The 18,451-nt window shown below is 43.2% G+C and overlaps 1 protein-coding gene across 3 annotated transcripts in view; it reads left to right on the top strand.

Moving 5' to 3' along the window:
• Nucleotides 1–18,451, top strand: part of DNAJC6 (DnaJ heat shock protein family (Hsp40) member C6) — a 147,281-nt gene that overhangs the window by 100,794 nt on the left and 28,036 nt on the right. For all 3 annotated transcript variants that reach the window (XM_077450542.1, XM_077450543.1, XM_077450541.1), the window contains 5 exons: nucleotides 469–548; nucleotides 5,673–5,866; nucleotides 7,770–7,856; nucleotides 15,503–15,931; nucleotides 17,769–17,930. In XM_077450542.1, the coding sequence (XP_077306668.1) occupies nucleotides 469–548; nucleotides 5,673–5,866; nucleotides 7,770–7,856; nucleotides 15,503–15,931; nucleotides 17,769–17,930 (952 nt within the window). The remainder of the gene's footprint in view (nucleotides 1–468; nucleotides 549–5,672; nucleotides 5,867–7,769; nucleotides 7,857–15,502; nucleotides 15,932–17,768; nucleotides 17,931–18,451) is intronic.

Below are 18,451 nucleotides of genomic sequence, written 5' to 3'. Positions count from 1 at the left end.
CAGCGGGATGACGTCATGGAAGTCAATCCAGGCTCGAGAAGGATCGTGACCATAAAGTCGGGATCCGCCCACAATTCTGGACTGGCACTCAACCTCTCAGCGAATGAATCAAATGAATGTAACTAAACAAATTTGTGTAACTAACGAAACAAAACAATTTTTTTTGCGTTCTGCACATATCAAGCAACCAAAACCCAAGCCCTGATGAAGGAGGGATTGGTCTCCGAAACCTGTTGGCTTATGACTTTTAATAGAAAATAAATGTAAAAAGTGACCACCAGGCTCCAGCACTCTTTATCCACTTTCCCAAGCAAAAATCAATCCTTTATTGGCCAAATAGATCTGTGCATGTATGGTCACCGTTTAGTTCTTGCTGAGAAACCATGTTTTTTATTTATCTGCTGTCCAGTTTTTTTTTTTGTTTGTTTTTTTTTTGCAGCATCTTTTATTGTCTCTTTTCGATTTTAGATGACAAACACTCAGATACTACAGCTACAGTTTCACACAGGTTTCATAGCACTCGGAACAACAGTGTTAAAATTTATAAAGTAAGTATAAATGTACTTTTAGGTTTTGCATTTTAATGTATACCGTATATACTCGAGTATAAGCCGAGATTTTCAGCCTCTTTTTTGAGGCTGAAAGTGCCCCCCTCGGCTTATACTCGAGTCATCGCTGTCTGCCCGCTCGATCAGCGTGTCGAGCAGACAGACAGCGGCCATTCTATGATTCAAAAGCCGCGCCTCCGGCTCCGCCTTCGCCTGTGATAGGCGGAACACTGAATTTCCCAGCAGCCTGTGTTCCGCCTATCACGGGCGTCGTCTCATCCTCGTACTACGGACGAGGATGATACGACGTCCGTGATAGGCGGAACACAGGCTGCTGGGAAATTCAGTGTTCCGCCTATCACAGGCGAAGGAGGAGGCGCGGCTTTTGAATTTTACAATGGCCGCCGACGAAGAGGGCACGGGACGGAGGCAAGGCAAGGCACGGGACAGGACGGGACGGGACGGGACGAAGGCAAGGCACGACACGGGACGGAGGCTCGGGACAAAGGCTCGGGACACAGGTAGGCTGGACACACACACACACACACACACACACACACACACACACACACACACGGATGGAGACACACACACACGGATGGATGGATGGATGGAGACACACACACACACAGGGATGGATGGATACACACACACACAGGGATGGATGGATGGATGGATGGATGGAGACACACACACACAGGGATGGATGGATGGATGGATGGAGACACACACACACAGGGATGGATGGATGGATGGAGACACACACACACAGGGATGGATGGATGGATGGACACACACACACACAGGGATGGATGGACGGACACACAGGGATGGACGGACACACAGGGATGGACGGACACACAGGGATGGACGGACACACACACAGGGATGGACAGGCATGTCTCACCCTCGGCTTATACACGAGTCAATAAGTTTGCCAGTTTTTTTGGGGGTAAATTGGGGGCCTCGGCTTATATTCGGGTCGGCCTATACTCGAGTATATACGGTATGTTTAGATTACTCCGTTTTTTTTATTCTATATTTTATTTTTTCAACAGTTTATATATATATATATATATATATATATATATATATATATATATATAAACAAACACATTTTACTCTGTTTTCTAGTTGAGCCGTTTACAGAGAAATTAAAGTGGTTGTAAACCTCAGACATGAAATATGAACAAAGCACATCCCTCTATAGTGTGTACTTGTCTCAATCCAGAGCACTTAGACTATGTTTCCAGTAGTGCAACTTGTCATGCAACTTGGGACTGCAAAGTGGCATGACAAGTTGTACCCCATGATTTCCAATGAGTACCGTTCCTATCTGTGTGACTTCAAAGTAGTCCCTGCACTACTTTGGTCCCACTTTGATGCGACTTGAGGTCCATAGACCTCAAGAATACACAGGCATTGCTTCGAGTCGCATCAAAATTGCGTCAAAAAAATCGAGCGACTTCCAGGTCGCAATAGGGGGAACCTAGGCTAAGTGTCATGTTTGTCTGCTGTCCTCTGCTATCAGCATGAACAACTTCTGACAAGTTTTCCTGACACCTAGAAAAAAATGGTGACAGGGGAGGGACCTCCAGCTGATTGACAGCCTCAGTTCTGTTGTTTCCTTCCAGTCCACTTTTAGAGCCAGTGGCGGCTCGTGCTAGATCTTCTGCCCCCAACCCCCCCCCGATCAGATGGATCAGTCAACAGCCCCACACTTACCCCATCCAGACTCGTTGTCTCCTCCTCCTCTGCCTCTTCTCCTCCAATATGAGTGCTTCTCCTCTCAGCCAATCGGGTCTCAGGACCCACGACCTGCTTCCTGATTGGCTGGGGGGAGAATCAGGATGACAATAATGAATAATTATTTGCTATTGTCACACAACTGGGTGGGCTCAGAGTGTAGTGCTCTGCGACCCCAAGCCCACCCTTTTTTAAAGCTGATTAGAGCCTCAGGTTGTAATCAGGTGCTTCTAAAAAAAAAAAAAACACTGGAGTCCATGTACCCACCACCCCGCATGTAGATTAGGGGCCGGGCGCATGGATTAGGAGGGCAGGCCACGCCACTGCTCAGAGATCTTCTCACTAAGCTTGTAATGCCAGCTCTCAGACAAGCTTTATAATTCAGCACAGATGTAGAGAAGAGATGGCTGCAGATAAACAGGTAAAACTTATGTAGGAGGATTGGTTTTATTTCTGTGTATCACCTGAGGCCAGTCACTTCACTGGGGATATATAACGGTTAATAACCTCTTTATGGATGAACCTTTTGTTGTGCAGAAGTTTCCAGACAAAACACACCAAGTCTTGATTATCCAAATAAATTTTATTTTACATATTGTACTTTTTAGGCTCCAAATGTTAGACATGTGCCCTGACAAAAAAAATTTTTTGGTTTTTTTTTTTCATTCTTTTTTGCTTTTTTTCTAAAATTTGGATTTTCAAATTGCGAATTTTCTGAATTCGGAAATTCAGAAATGCAAAAATTCGAAAATCTGAAAAAAGGAAGAAAATCAGTAAAATTTGAAATAATAACTAACTAATAATAACTAACTATTACATTTATAGGTATTGGAATTTCCTTTCAAATTTGGCTGTTTGTGAATGTAACGAATATAAATTTATCTGAAGTTACGAATTATCCAAAATAACGAATGCCGCATCTAAACAAATTAAACAAATTAATAATAAATACTAAAAAGGTTTTATTATTATTATTGTTATTTATTATCATTAGATTGTTACACTCCATACATTTTAGGTACAGCATTCGTTACTTCAGATAATTTGTTCAAATACGTTCACTAACAGCCATATTTGACAGGAAATTCCAAAACCTATAATTTCATATTTATTATTAGTTATTATTTCATATTTTCAGGTTTTCGAATTTTCATATTTTCATACTTTTGAATTTTCAGTTTTTCATTCTTATTTTCGGATTTTTCAAATTTCCAAATTTCCTAATTTCGAATTTCTGGAATTTCGAATTTGTCAAAATTAAACAAATTCGGAACTAAATGAACTGCACATGTCTAATAAATCGTTTTAAATGCAATAAACCTTTGAATTTCGAATTTCCAAATTTCGGAAATTGAAAAATTTCGTAAATTAACAAATTTGGAACTAAACGAATTGCACGTCTCGTTTGCTCTCGTTTCCTTCTGAAACCTTTACTTTGAGGTTCCATTCACACCTAAACTGAGCGTCTTTAATCCTTTTCAGACATTTTTTTTTCTTTTTTTTTCTTTTGTGTTTGTATTGACCGAGTTCAGACTTGAGCATTTTTTAATTTTTTTAGCCAAAGAAAAGTAGTTACTAGTCAAACACCCTCATAAAGCACACATTGTTTTTCACGCGCTGCCATTGGAGCCTTATTGGGGCCAAAACGCTCAACTCTGCCCCAAAAGGGGCTTGTTCTTTTTTTGAGCAACAAGCTCAAGCTTCCAGCAACGCTACACTCAGGTGTGAGCAGGCACCATCGATTATAATGGAAATTCTAGTGTCAGTAAATGAATGCAACTTTCAGACCATGTCCCCTTCTCCCACAGGGGGCGGTAATGTCACCATGGGTAGAAGGCTAGCCCAGCAACATGTCTAATGTGTGATCTTCTGCTGCATCCAGCACTCATGTGAACCTAGGCAGAAAATGGGCCCCTAAAGGGCTTATTTATAAAAAAAACAAAAAACTATTTGCTGTATGAGAGCTCCCCATACAGCAGGGGTGGGCAACCTGGAACTACATTTCCCATGAGGCACTGCAAGTTTGACAGTTACAATTACTCTGGGGCATGATGGGACTTGTAGTTCTGCAACAGCTGGAGGGTCCCAGGTTGCCTACCCCTGCTGTACTGTGTCTAATATGTATATTCACAATGTCAGCTCCATCTAGTGGCCATAATGCAGTATTTTCTTGCAATACTGCAGCCAGGAAGACATACTACATTATGGCCATTAGATGGAGCTGGCTGTCATAGGAAATACACATATTCGATATATTGCTGGGATTATTCATGATGGATGTGTGACTGCAGAGGGGTCTATCTACAAAAATGTAGGGGGTCTATCTATAAAAGTGCTGGGGGTCTATTTATAAAAATGCTGAGGGTCTATCTATAAAATGTTTTTTTCACACAACTTTAACCTCAGATTCACACATTTTTCTTACTGGATTCAGTTAGAATCATGTCTGAATCCTGGGGGAAAGTTTTTGGAATATTGTATGAACACATGTATAAGCAAACTCCTTAATGTCTGCCTTGATAAATTGTAGACATGTGCACTGACAAAAGAAATTTTTCGTTTTCATTTCATTTGCTTTTTTTCCTTTTTTCGGAAATTTTAATTTCTGAAATTCGAAAATTCGTAAATTTTAAAATTATCAAAATTTAGAATTTTGAAATCTGAAAAAAATCTGAAAAAAAGAAAGAAAATCATTAAAATTTGAAATAATAACTAACTAATAATAACTAACTATTAAATTATAGGTATTGGAATTTCCTTTCAAATTTGGCTTTGAACGTAACAAATACAAATTTATCTGAAGTTACAAATTATCCGAAATAACTAATGCTGCATCTAAACAAATGGAATGGAACAAATGAATAATAAATAATAATAATAAAAAGGTTTTATTATTATTATTATTGTTATTATTATTATATTGTTGCGTTCCATTCTTTTAGATATGGCATTCATTATTTGAGATAATTTGTAACTTCAAATAAATTCGTACTGGTTACGTTCACTAACAGCCAAATTTGAAAGGAAATTCCAATACCTATAATTTAATAGTTATTATTAGTAGTTAGTTGTTGTTTCAGATTTTCGGGTTTTTGAATTTTCGGATTTTCCTTCTTTTGAATTTTCAGTTTTTCGCTCTTATTTTTGGATTTCCAAATTTTTCGAATTTCCTAATTTTGGATTTACGAATTTCAAACTTCCGAATTTCCGGAATTTTCCAATTTTCGAATTTCCGAATTTTTGGAAAGTTCGGAATTAACTAATTTGCCAAAATTTGTTAAAAAAATTAATTTGGAACTAAACGAATTGCACATCTCTAATAAATTGTTTTAAATGCAATAAACCTTGCATGACTCTTTATTTTATTTAAATCCTCAGGCCTGAGCTTGACGCGTGTGATTCTCCAGACAAGTATCCTCAGCTGTTTCACATAACGCTTGACATTGAGATCGAGTCCACGGACAGACAGACGGACCTCACCCCTCCCTGGGAAAATTTTGCATCGAAGGACATTAACCCCAGCATCCTCTTCTCTTCACAACAGGAACAGCAGGAAGCCCAGGCTGTTGGGGGTAAGAGATGGCGATGGGGTGCCTCATACACACCATCAGATATTCGGACGACCGTTCGTCCATTTTTTTGTGGCATTCTAGTCTCATGTGGAAAGTAAAGAGGTTAATCACCATACGAACATTCTTGTATGACAGAATTCAACTTCAGAAGTGACGTAACGTGTTCAGTTGTTGTGTATGTATTCTTTCGTTTTCTGAGCATGCCTAGTCTTGCTCTTACGATTTTTTTTCCGGACGAAAACCATACTAATTATACAAAAATCGGACGTTGAGTTCGCGTTTGAAAATGAAAATTTTATAGTCTGCACATCCAGCATTTGTATGACGAAAAGCTGGAGTCGGAATCTGTCGAAAGCACCGTACGAACGATCCGAAAATTGGCAGATCTTTCGTCTGACTTCCGATTTTTGTATTGTGTGTACGGGCCTTAAAGGGGTTGTACACCCTGTACAACCACTTTTACCTACAGGTAAGCCTATATTATTATATTTTGTTCCCATATATTAAGGTTTACCCGTAGGTGCTGGAAATATCTCCTAAACCTTCACGGTATAGGAAATATTTACGAAAAAGCTGAGCGCCGATGACTACGGCGCATGCGCCGATGTCATCAGCGCATGCGCACTTTGGAAAGGGTACATCGGTGCTGCTGGGGGCTCCCACGCGCATGCGCGGGAGTGACGTCGCGCAACTTCGGGCAGTCACAGAGCCGGAGTTCGCTGCCCCGGAAGGAAGAGGGGTTGAAGATGGACACACCTTCCTTGTAATAGGAATAAAAGTGACCCAATTTATTCTTTTTTTCTTAAAAGAACAGTGTAAAAATAAAAAATAAAAGGTAAAATAAATAAGAAAATAAAATGTTTTTAAACGTGCCCCGTCCCGCCTAGCTCACGCGCAAAAGCGAACGCATACTTGAGTAGAGCCCACATATGAAAAAGATGTTCAAACCACACGTGAGGTTTTGCCACGATCAGTAGAGTGAGAGCAATAATTCTAGCCCTAGATCTCCTCTGTAACTCAAAACATGCAACCTGTAGAATTTTATTAGAAAAAGTCGCCTATGGAGATTTTTAAGGATAAAAGTTTGTCGCCATTTCATGAGCGGCCGCACTTTTGAAGCGTGACATGTTGGGTATCTTTCACAATATCAAAAAAAATTGGGCTGACTTTACTGATGTCTGATTTTTTAACTCAAAAAAAGTGCGATGTAAGACCGCTGCGCAAATACGGCGTGAGAGAAAGTATTGCAACGACCGCCATTTTATTCTCCAGGGTATTAGAAAAATAAATGTATAAAGGCACCATCAAAAGACCTTACATAAGAAAGATCTTTCCATGTCCATGCCTGTTCGGTTTGGCCAAGTGTGCTTGTTCATGCCTATGGAGGAGGAAGGCTGAACATCGCTATCCAGCTTGGCTGTCATAAGAAGGGACGGCACAGGGATATCTGAAGAAGTCGTTGCCGAATCCAGCTGTTACTGGCAGAATTAGAGGGTCGTAGTTTGTTGAAATCTCATGGACACTTCTGGAGTACGACATATTTCAAGCTCCTTATATCCAAACTTGTAAATGGTTATTAGAAAGTTATTTGTAAAATTCTCAGTTCACATAGAAGAAAGTACAAATTAGCATACAGTAATAGAAGCTTGATAAATGGAGGACCAATAGGGTTTCCTGGTATCCACCACAAGGCTTTGACTGAGTTTTCTATACCCGCAGCCAAATATGGTGCCCATTGTAATCTGTACATGATGTCAACACAAAGCTAATATTGTGCTGGGACTTCAAGAGGGAAGGTTTTCTTTTGATAGGAAGATGATGCAGATCTGATGATATAAGCATTGCCCGATCTCCAGTTCATTTTGATATTTTATCTTTACTTACACGTGTTTGTGCTCAATAGGCAGAGCTCCAGTGGAACAACATCCTGACAACTTTAGGAACGCTGGGCCCGGGCAGGGGGCATTTTTCTCTTCCTTGAGCTGGCAAGGTAGGCTTTTTTTTAGAAATGTCTGAAGAGTATATGTTTATTATGGACTAGTCCAGAGGTCTCCAAACTATGGCCCCGGGGCCAGATGCGGCCCTTTGCTTGCCTTTGTCTGGCCCTTGGGGCACTGGTCACCCCACTGATATGATACACTCTTCTGACCTCTGACACTAGAATTGGGGCATAATTCCTGCCACTGACATCAACAATGGGGCACTATACCTCCCACTGACCCCAATAATGGGGCACTATTTCTCCCACTGACCCCAATAATGGGGCACTATTTCTCCCACTGACACCAATAATGGGGCACTATTTCTCCCACTGACACCAATGATGGGGCACTATTTATCTCACTGACACCAACAATGGGGCACTATTCCTCCCCCTGATGACAAAGATGGGGCACTGTTTACTCCCATTGATGCCAGGAAAATGTTCTATTTTCGCTGGCCATAGTCCGGCTCCCCTAAAAACTGAAGGACTGTACACATCTCCCGCGGCCAGGCTGGTGGTGGCTGGCCTCCTCTCTGATGAATTCCACCTCTATAAAGGCAAAAGACAGGGCTGCCCCCTTTCCCCTTGTCATTGTTTTGCAGTGATCTTCCTCTGTTTGCTTACCTCCCCTCATGTGTTCTGTAACCTCTCCTCTAAGCATGGCTCCACCCCAGGCCCTATCAGGGAACCCTATATTAACCTGTGCACTGCAAGTCAACAGTGCTGATCAACCATTGTGTATTCATTGTGTGTTTGGCTTCCTGGTTCCTGCTTGCCGTGTGCTCTATGTTTGACTCTGTTACCGACCTTGGCGCGTTCTCAATGATTCCTGTCTGCTTGTGACCTTGACCTTTTGCATGTCCCTGACCATCCCTGTCTGCCTGTGACCCTGAACCTTTGGCGTCTACTCTGTTGTTCCTGTCTGCTAGTTGCCCTGACCTCTGCCGTATCCCCTTACTATCCTTGTCGTTCCAGCCTGCTGCTTCCTCCTCCTGTAATCTACTGTGAGCGTGAGCTGTGAGACCCTAGGGGCCGCGACCTGGAGCCAGACTGCAGCGAAGTCCATCCTCACCACTGGAGGCTCTGGCGAACACCCGTTGGTTCTTAGACTCCGCGCCCTGGGGAATCTATGCTCCAGCTCCCATTGGGGTCTGTGTTAGTGATCCTGTAGACCTGTGTCCTGAATCTCCCTGGGTACAATGCGCAGCAGTCAGTCCTAAGGTCCACTACCTAGCGGTGCACTTCCGACTCCTACGGAGTGCATCTGTCACCTGGTCTCAGGTGACCTGACACCCCTCTTCTTTTTAACATTGCACTAGAACCCCTCTCTCTTTACCTCATTGAAAAGGCACCCCATACACGGAATCAAAATAGGCTCACGGAACTCCGCACATCCCTCTTCGCAGGTGACATCCTAATTTTTTCTACCAACCCCTCTGACATGTTCGCCATTAAAACAATACTTGATGAATTTAGACTCTGCTCGGGCCTTCGCATAAACTACAGCAAAAGCGAAATTCTCCCAATAGGCACTTTGTCTGCTCCTCCATGGGCTCACCTCTTACCTTTCTTGGTGGTCAACTCCCACATAACTTACCTAGGCATTAAGATAGGGAAACTGCCCTCCTCTATATACCACCTCAATTATCCCCCATTGATAAAAAAATTACTCAGGAATTGGGTAACTGGATGGATCTGCCTCTTTCGCTCCTGGGAAGATGTCACTTAGTAAAGATGGTCAGTTTTGCTCAATTATATCCTCTCCAAACAATCCCATTGCTTCTGAAACACAAAGATACTTCAATCCTAAACAAAGCCATCTCTAAATTTCTTTGGCACAACAAACGACCACCTATAGACTTTGCAAAACTATTTCTTCTCAGACGCGAAGGAGGGATTAGTCTAACGAATATTAGAGCCTATAACCTCTCTTGCCTGTTGAGAATAAGTCTGGATTGGATTTTTCAACTCTCTTACTACTCAAATTACTCCCTGGAATCGTCAATGACTCACCCCTACTCCTTGGTGGCCCTCCTACACTGCAAGTGAAAATCTATCCCCCCGCCCCTACAACACAATCTTCTCAGAAGCGCAGTCATTGCTTGGAGGGAAGTGCGAAAAATACTAAAATGATCACCCTTTCTGTCCAGACATCTCCCGATTCAAGGAAACCCTAGCTTCCCACCAGGACTGGAGCATAAGCAATTTTCTGTTTGGTGACAAAAAGGCCTAACAAATTTCTCCACCCTGTGTAACATGGAAACAGGCCGCCCCCTTAACTTCTCGGTCATCGCAGAAACCTTCTGCCTCCCTCAGTCTCATGCTTTTCATTACGTGCAATGTGTCAGTTTCTTGAGGGATTCCTGCAGAGAAGAACGCAAAAGATTTCAGACATCCTTTCTGGATCTGCTACTATAACGTGACTCTTACAAAATTTCGGACATATACAAGCCACTGTTAGACTACCCCTTTGAATCGCCTCATCGTCTGTTGCCAACTGGGGTAAAGATTTCCCAGATTCAGACTTAGTGGGAAAACATTTGCTAGGTTACAGAGAAACACATCAGCTGATCCCCAATGAGGTTTGGAGAGAAACCCAACTGGGCTTACATACCCTTTCTCTCCGATAAAAAGGACTTAGGCGCATCCAGCTGTCCCATGTGCCGCCAACCAAAACCATCCCTCTTCCACCGGTTCTGGGCATGCCCCTCTATCTCCACCTTCTGGGACCAGGTCATAGCATATATCTTCAATATAACGCTGTTGAAGATGCCTAAGGACCCCCTTCTACTCATCTTCGGTTACTGGGACGACCGACTGTTACCGTGGTCCTCTAGCACCCACCCTTGCTACAAAGACTGGGCCTTGACTGTACTCTACCAGAAGGCTAATTTAAACTGGACATCCTCTCACTGCCCATGGATCTCGCAACTCAAAAGGGAACTTCTGCATCTGCTCCACAAGGATAAGATCAACACCGACTTCAAACAAGTAAAATCTAACGCACGTTTCTACTCCAAATGGTGGGCTTTCATGCATTCGACCCTATCAAGTGAGAAATTATTAAACTTCGAAAATTTCTCTTTCTCATACTATGAACCCCATACTATCACTCCTGGAGAAGCTGACACTTCTGTCTTGTGGATCCAGATGTTTCAGAAGTCTTACATCATACTCACCCTATCTCACATCCGTCAAACTCAACCAATTCCGTCATGCACGTGAGCAAACAACCCATGTCTGACTCCTAGATCAAGAGACTTTTCGTCTTAGCCCTTGTACACACGGTCGGAGAATCCGTCGGAATGTGTCCTATCGGACCGTGTTGTCGGATAATCCGACTGTGTGTGGTATGCATCGGACTGATTCCGTCGGAATATCCGTCTGACCCAATTTTCCAACTTGTTGGAAATATTTTCCGACCAACTGGTTCGATCGGACATACTCCGATCATGTGTAGAGAACTTTGATCGGACCAAGTGCCACGCATGCTCAGATCAAATTCCTACATCAAAGCTATTGGCTACTAGCCTGAACATAGTCCCATCGTAACGAAATTACGTCATCACGTTCTGAATGATCGGATTTTTCGACAACTTAGTCCGACCGTGTGTATGCAACAGTTTCAGACAAGATCCGACGGGCAAAATCCGACAGACAAGATCCGACGGATTTGGTTGTCGAAATCTCCGACCGTGTGTACAGGGGCTTAGACTTCATCTCACTATGTCCTGTGGACTTCGTAACAATATTGTTCCCCCCCCCCACCTCCCCCATTTCCCCTTTTGTTGGTACCTCCAGTAGATCTCAAGGTTCCCCAATCTAGATCCATCCAGTTACTGCAACATGGTATTTGTGTTTTGAGACACCTGTTCTTTCTACCCTAGTTACTCGTATGCATCCATGTTTATAAGTGCCTTGACTACTGGCTTATGTACATTACTTTGAGAAAATTTTGTAAACTCTCTATTGTGATTCCATGTATCACCTTTTTCTTCAATAAAATCTATTTAAAAAAAAAAAAAACTGAAGGACAGAAAACTGGCCCTTTGTTTAGAAAGTTTGGAGACTCCTGGACTCCACAACCTATTAATTCAGTGCTCTGTGCAATCCTTTTGTACAGAGCAGCCCCAATCCTCTTCTGGGGACCCCGACCGATGCACCTGACCCCTCCTTTTTGGCCGGTGCTCACCTTGGAAAGCTGGTTTTCATGGGGGCACCTATGCATGCTCGCTCCCAAGTCCCGCTCCTGAGTCCATTGACACAGACAGCAGGACACGGCTCTGCCCCCCCCCCCCCCCTGCTTCCGTGTCACAGCTTTTGATTTACATGCACATCGCTGGATCAGATTGGGTTCAGGTAAGAAAAAGGGGGTTCTGGGGGGAAACTGTAGCACGGAAGATTTTTCATCTTAAAGGGGTTGTAAAGGTAAATGTTTTTTCACCTTAATGCATTTTATGCATTAAGGTGAAAAAACATCTGACAGTGCCTGCGCCCCCAGCCCCCCCCGTTTTACTTACCTCACCCCTCGAAAGTCCCGCACTCGTCCCCCGACGTCCTTTCCACCGTTCAGCCTGGCCGCTGATTGGCTGGAGTGGATGGATGGAAAGCAGCGCAGCCATTGGCTCGCGCTGCTGTCAATCACATCCACTGACGCGGAGCGCTGGGGGGCGGGGCCGTGTGATACAGCGAGCGGCTATAGCCGCCGGCTGTATCACGGGAGCGCACCCGCAGATGTTTCTTACCATGCGAGGGAGCTCGCATGAACGTGAGAAGCATCTGAGGGAGGAAGCAGAGACAGCCGCCGAGGGACCCCAGAATAGCAGGTTTGGGGCCACTCTGTGCAAAATGAGCTGCACAGTGGAGGTAAGTATAACATGTTTGTTTTTTTTGGTTTTTTTTATTCACTTTACAATCCCTTTAATGTATAGAATGCATTAAGGTGAAAAAAACCTTAAGGCTTTAGAACCACTTTAAAGGCAAAACTGATATGCAATGAAAATCTAAGCATTTCAATGGTCATGTATTGTTTTATTTTTTGTTTATATTGTATGTGTGTGTAATATATAAATATATATACTGTATACACAAATGCACTTTTCCCTAAGGGGAGTTTGTTAGTAGTGAAAACCAGATGGGTTCTTATCCTTCCCCACTCTATTCAAAACTAAAGGAAAAAAAAAGTACTGTGTATTTGTCACTATTAAAAAGAAAAATATTTGAAATGTTATAAAAATTTTTTTTTTTTTTTAATGGCTTGGCTTACACTTTAGGGGCTCATTTGAACAACCAGATGAGCCACGTATTTACAACCATTCCCACGTAAGCTACAAAGACAACAGCCAGGCAATTCTGCAAAGCATTAAAGTGTTTGTTAAACCCAGAGAAAAAAAAATTCAGATCCTGGTCCCTTAAAGCAGATTAAACAGCACAGTGCTTGTGCTATGTAATCTGCCCCTCTCTAAACTGTAAAAAAAAAAACTCCCTGAACCTGCCACTTCCCATATCCCACTCTCTGTACTGACCACGGAAATCAGGGATGCTGAGCCCTGACCACCGTGGTCAGTGTATGTCCCCCCGTCAAACGCAGCCTGCTCTCAGCTGTCCTCTCTCCCCCTCACCCCCTCTTCCTTGCCTGTCATCTCTGTCTCCGCCCTCCCGCCCCCCCACCTCTATTAATTAAAATTATTAAAAAAACCTACAATGGTCATTGCCAGCCCCCCTCTATTAGAGCCTGGCATACCACACTATATAAGTCATTTCTAAAAACGAGGCTTGTAAATACCTCTTTAGAGCTATCTTCAGGCCGGTCACGTGACTCGCGCCCGCTTTACAGCTCCGAGACAGGGCTTCTCGGAGCTGTGTGTAGAAGCTTCTCGGAGCTTCTACACACACAAGGCTTTTTATCTTAATGCATAGAATGCATTAAGATTAAAAACCTTCTGACGTTACAATCACTTTAATGCTGGCCATACACTATACGAAAAATCGGCTATACCCATTTTTTCAAAAAATGGACATTCGGCCGTGAGAGCAAACAATAGTGGCATCATGTAATGACCGATAAATTGCTCAGTGGACATAAATGAATCAATTTTTTGTTCGTTTTTTACATATACTTAGTGCAAACAGTTCAGAAGGGAAACACATCAACCTTTAAACTTAGGCCGCGTACACACGCGCGGACTGTTCGCCCAACTTTGTCCGTCCAACAGTTTCGGCAAACAGTCCGCTCAAACTTAGCATGGACGGACATGGCCACACACGACGGACGAACAGTTTGCTGAAACCGTGCGCGATGACGTGAACGGCGCGCACGACGGGATGAAAATTTCGACGTCCAATACACTGCAATGCAACCTTCCGACGTGGAAATCCTTTCTGAGCATGCGCGAGACTTAGTTGGCCGAACAAGCCTACACACGAGCGAACAGTCCGCTGAAACCTTGTTTCAGCGGACAGTTTTTCGGAATTTCCGTAAGACCTTGTTCGTCCAACTGTCCGCTGAAACTGTCCGCTGAAGCCCCACACACGAGCGGACTGTCCGCCCAAACACTGTTCAGCGGACAAGGTTGGGCGAACAGTCCGCCCGTGTGTACGCGGCCTTAATGTTCGTTCGGCAGAAAATTTCCAAACTTGTCCTTTGTTTTTTCGGCTCAAAAACATCCCAACAATTATCGATTTTGTGCCCATTAACTGGCCAAATGACCGAATTTCACCCGATTTTTCGTATAGTGTATGGACAGCATTAGGCTGGTTGGCCAAAAGCATCAATGTAAGGTAATGGTCATTTCATGTATATGGAAACCCATACTTATTGAGTGATGGATAGGCTATGATCTAAGCCTTTCTCAACCTTGTCAACACAGAGGAACCCTTGAAAGAACTTTCCAGTCTCAGGGAACCCCTGCTAAAAATGACTATATCTACAACACATGATACATTAGTGCGACATTCAGTGGGAAGAATGTTCCTTATTTGTGTTCATTATGAAGAATTACCCCCCCCCCCCCTTACAGAGTTATCAAGATGAATGGTGTGAGTGGGGACTTATCTGAGAGGTAGAATTTGCTTATTGCTTAAGGAACCCCTAGAAACCTCTGGAGGAACCCTGGTTGAGAAACCCTAATCCAGCCTTTCTCAACCTTTTCAACACAGAGAAACCCTTGAAATAGTTCTTTGGTCTCGGGGAACTCCTGCTAAAAATTTGAGATCTACAACTCATGATACATTAGTGTGATGGTCAGTGGGAAGAATGGTCCTTATGCTTGTGGTCATTGGGAAGAATTACCTCCTTACAGATAGCTAAAAAGATCAATGGTTTGAGTGGGAACTTATCTGAGAGGCAGAAATTGCCCAATGCTGAGGGAACCCCTAACAACCTCTGGAGGAACCCTAGTTGAGAATCACTGCCCTAATCTAATGTCTTTGAGGCAGCCCCTGAATGACTTCACAAGGAACAAATGAGAAACCTTTGCTTTATCTCTGGTGTTGCCACCATGCTAAGTCATGGCAGGACTATGAATCTATGCATATTCCCTCTTCTTTCTATTGTTTAAAACAAACCCGTGCTTTTTCCATTAATGGCGACACAACAGGTTTGCTTTATTTCATTGTACATCTTTACATTGACATTTGCTTTGATCCCTCAGACCAGAAGTCAGACAAGTCCACTTCTCATCCGGTATCAGAAGATCGAGCTGTGCTAGTACATGATGAAAGTGAGCCATCAGACGACGAACTTCTATCTCTTTCAAGCCAACACAGCAACACCAGTGGAGAAAAACATCACGGAACCCCAAAGCACAAAAGCACAGAACTCCCTAGCACAGCTCCCCAGGCTCCTCCGGAAGATGTTGACCTGTTGTTTCTCGATGGGAGTTCGGCGGCGGCGGCTGCTGCTCCTGCGTCACAACCCTTGGCACCACCTTCCAACTCAGACCTTCTGTATGACCTGTTTGGAGCTTCTCAGGCGCCCGGGGAAACCGTTTTTCAGAGCGGTGGAATTGGTTCAGCACATTCAACGCCACGGCGGTCTGCGGCGTCCTCTTCTCCGTCCCAGTCTCCAAAGATAGGAGAAGGTAAAGAGGAGCATTCACTGGTTTGTGTTCTTCCAAATGCCCTTTAAATAATTTGCTATAGATTCTTTTATTTTATTATTATTTATTTTTTTGCCTAGGTCATCATTTTTTTTCCAAGTTTAGCCTCCTAAGATGTACAGGGTAGTCACATTTTAAAGTGAATTTCTGATATTTTTTTAGTTTAGAGTAGTGAGGAAGGTTTAGATAGATACAGAACAACACTAATGCTGCGTACACACTATTGGAAATGCCACCAGCAAAAGACCGATGGGAGCTTTTGGTCAGAAAATGCGACCGTGTGTTGGCTCCATCGGAAAGATTGAGAGAAGGTTCGCTATTTTTCCAACGGAAAAAGTTTCCGTTGCCATTCGTCTGTATGCAATTCCAACGCGCAAAATTCCTACGCATGCTCGGAAACAATTCGAGGCATGCTCGGAAGCATATTACTTCATTTTCTTGGCTTGTCGTAGTGTTGTACGTCACCGCGTTCTTTTCTGTAACCGTGTGTATGCAAGCCAAGCTTGAGCGGAATTCGTCGGAAAAAACATCCAATTTTTTTCCGATGGAAAATCCGCTTGTGTGTACGCGGCATTAGAATTATGCCTTGCATTAAGGACAAGTAAATTGGCGCTGTGCAGAGTCCATACATACAGAATAGGATCATATACTGAGAATTACACCCAGCATACAAAACAAGAGAAGTGGTACTATGCAATGTTCATACATACAGAAATAGATCATATACTGAGAATTACACCCGGCATACAGGACAAGAGAAGTGGTACTGTGCAGAGTCCATACATTCAGAATAAGAACAGATACTGAGAATTACACCTACCATACAGGACAAGAGAAGTAGTACTGTGCAGAGTCCATACATACAGAATAGGATCATATACTGAGAATTACACCCGGCATACAGAACAAGAGAAGTGGTACTGTGCAGAGTCCTTACATACAGAATAGGATCATATACTGAGAATTACACCCAGCATACAGGACAAGAGAAGTAATACTGTGAAGAGTCCTTACATTCAGAATAAGAACAGATACTGAGAATTACATCCATCATACAGGACAAGAGAAGTGCTACTGTGCATAGTCCATACATACAGAATAGGATCATATACTGAGAATTACACCCGGTATACAGAACAAGAGAAGTGGTACTGTGCAGAGTCCTTACATACAGAATAAGAACAGATACTGAGAATTACACTCAGCATACAAAACAAGAGAAGTAGTACTGTGCAGAGTCCATACATACAGAATAAGAACAGATACTGAGTATTACACCCGGCATACAGGACAAGAGAAGTAGTACTGTGCAGAGTCCATACATACAGAACAAGAACAGATACTGAGTATTACATCCGACATACAGGACAAGAGAAGTAGTACTGTGCAGAGTCCATACATACAGAACAAGAACAGATACTGAGTATTACACCCGACATACAGGACAAGAGAAGTAGTACTGTGCAGAGTCCATACATACAGAACAAGAACAGATACTGAGAATCACACCCAGCATACAGGATAAGAGAAGTGGTACTGTGCAGAGTCCATACATACAGAATAAATAGTGTAAAATGTGTAATTGCTCTAGGGAAATACTGGAGGTCTTCAGTGATCAGCAATTAATCTTTGTTAATAACAATAATTGGGTATCCTTTCGGCGCAGGGGTGGGCAGGGAAGTGTGCTGATCCTCCACCTTCCGGCCCCACACTTATCACAGAGATGAGATCACAGATTGCGCACCGTTCTCCTGTCACAGGACTAGTGATGTCATCGCCTTGCAGCATTGCTCATGATAACTTTCTGTATCCTCCACAGCGTCCACATTTGATCCATTTGGATCGAGTCCGAAGCAGCCAGCTAAGGACCTACTTGGCACCTTCCTCAGTGCTCCAAATGCCACAGCGGGAGACCCCTTTCTGCAAGCCGCGAGGAGCCCCTCCCCCAGCCCGACAGTCCAAGTGGATCCATTCAACATGGGTAAACCGTTGTGACCTATGTCGTGATGTAATTATAGAGGGATTCTAAACGAATGGAAACGGGGATATTGCTTTAATACAGGAAGTTGTGGAAATCACTAACTATAGACAAGGTGACTAATCAGCTCTGACGGCCTAAGAGAACCTGTAGTGTCTATACTGCCCCCAGCTACATTATGCTGACTTGATAAAGTCCGGTATCTGCACTTTTTTACTTCCCTAGTCCAGATCTGTTGAGCAATGGCATGTAAAGGAATGGGAGTGGGCACACATAGCACACAGGGCTTGTACCTAACTGTTAAATTGTTAGTAAACCCACAACAGTAAACTCAGTCTGTATATGCAGTAAAGCATGCTTGTTATACTCACTGTGGAACCTAAGGGGTTAATCCTCCGCATTGTGTAAAAATGCTGTTTGATCTTGTCTTTTCTGATCCTCTCCTTCCACTGTCCCCAATCCAACTGCTGATAGAACAGAGCCTTGGGGGCACGCTGCACATGCTCAGTTTGCTGTGTATTGCT

This window comes from Lithobates pipiens, unplaced genomic scaffold, assembly GCF_037356315.1.
Source record: "Lithobates pipiens isolate NorthernLeopardFrog02 unplaced genomic scaffold, aLitPip1_a1.2 Scaffold_23, whole genome shotgun sequence".
Taxonomy (NCBI): Eukaryota; Metazoa; Chordata; class Amphibia; order Anura; family Ranidae; genus Lithobates; species Lithobates pipiens.
This window is presented reverse-complemented; position numbering and strand designations above follow the sequence as displayed.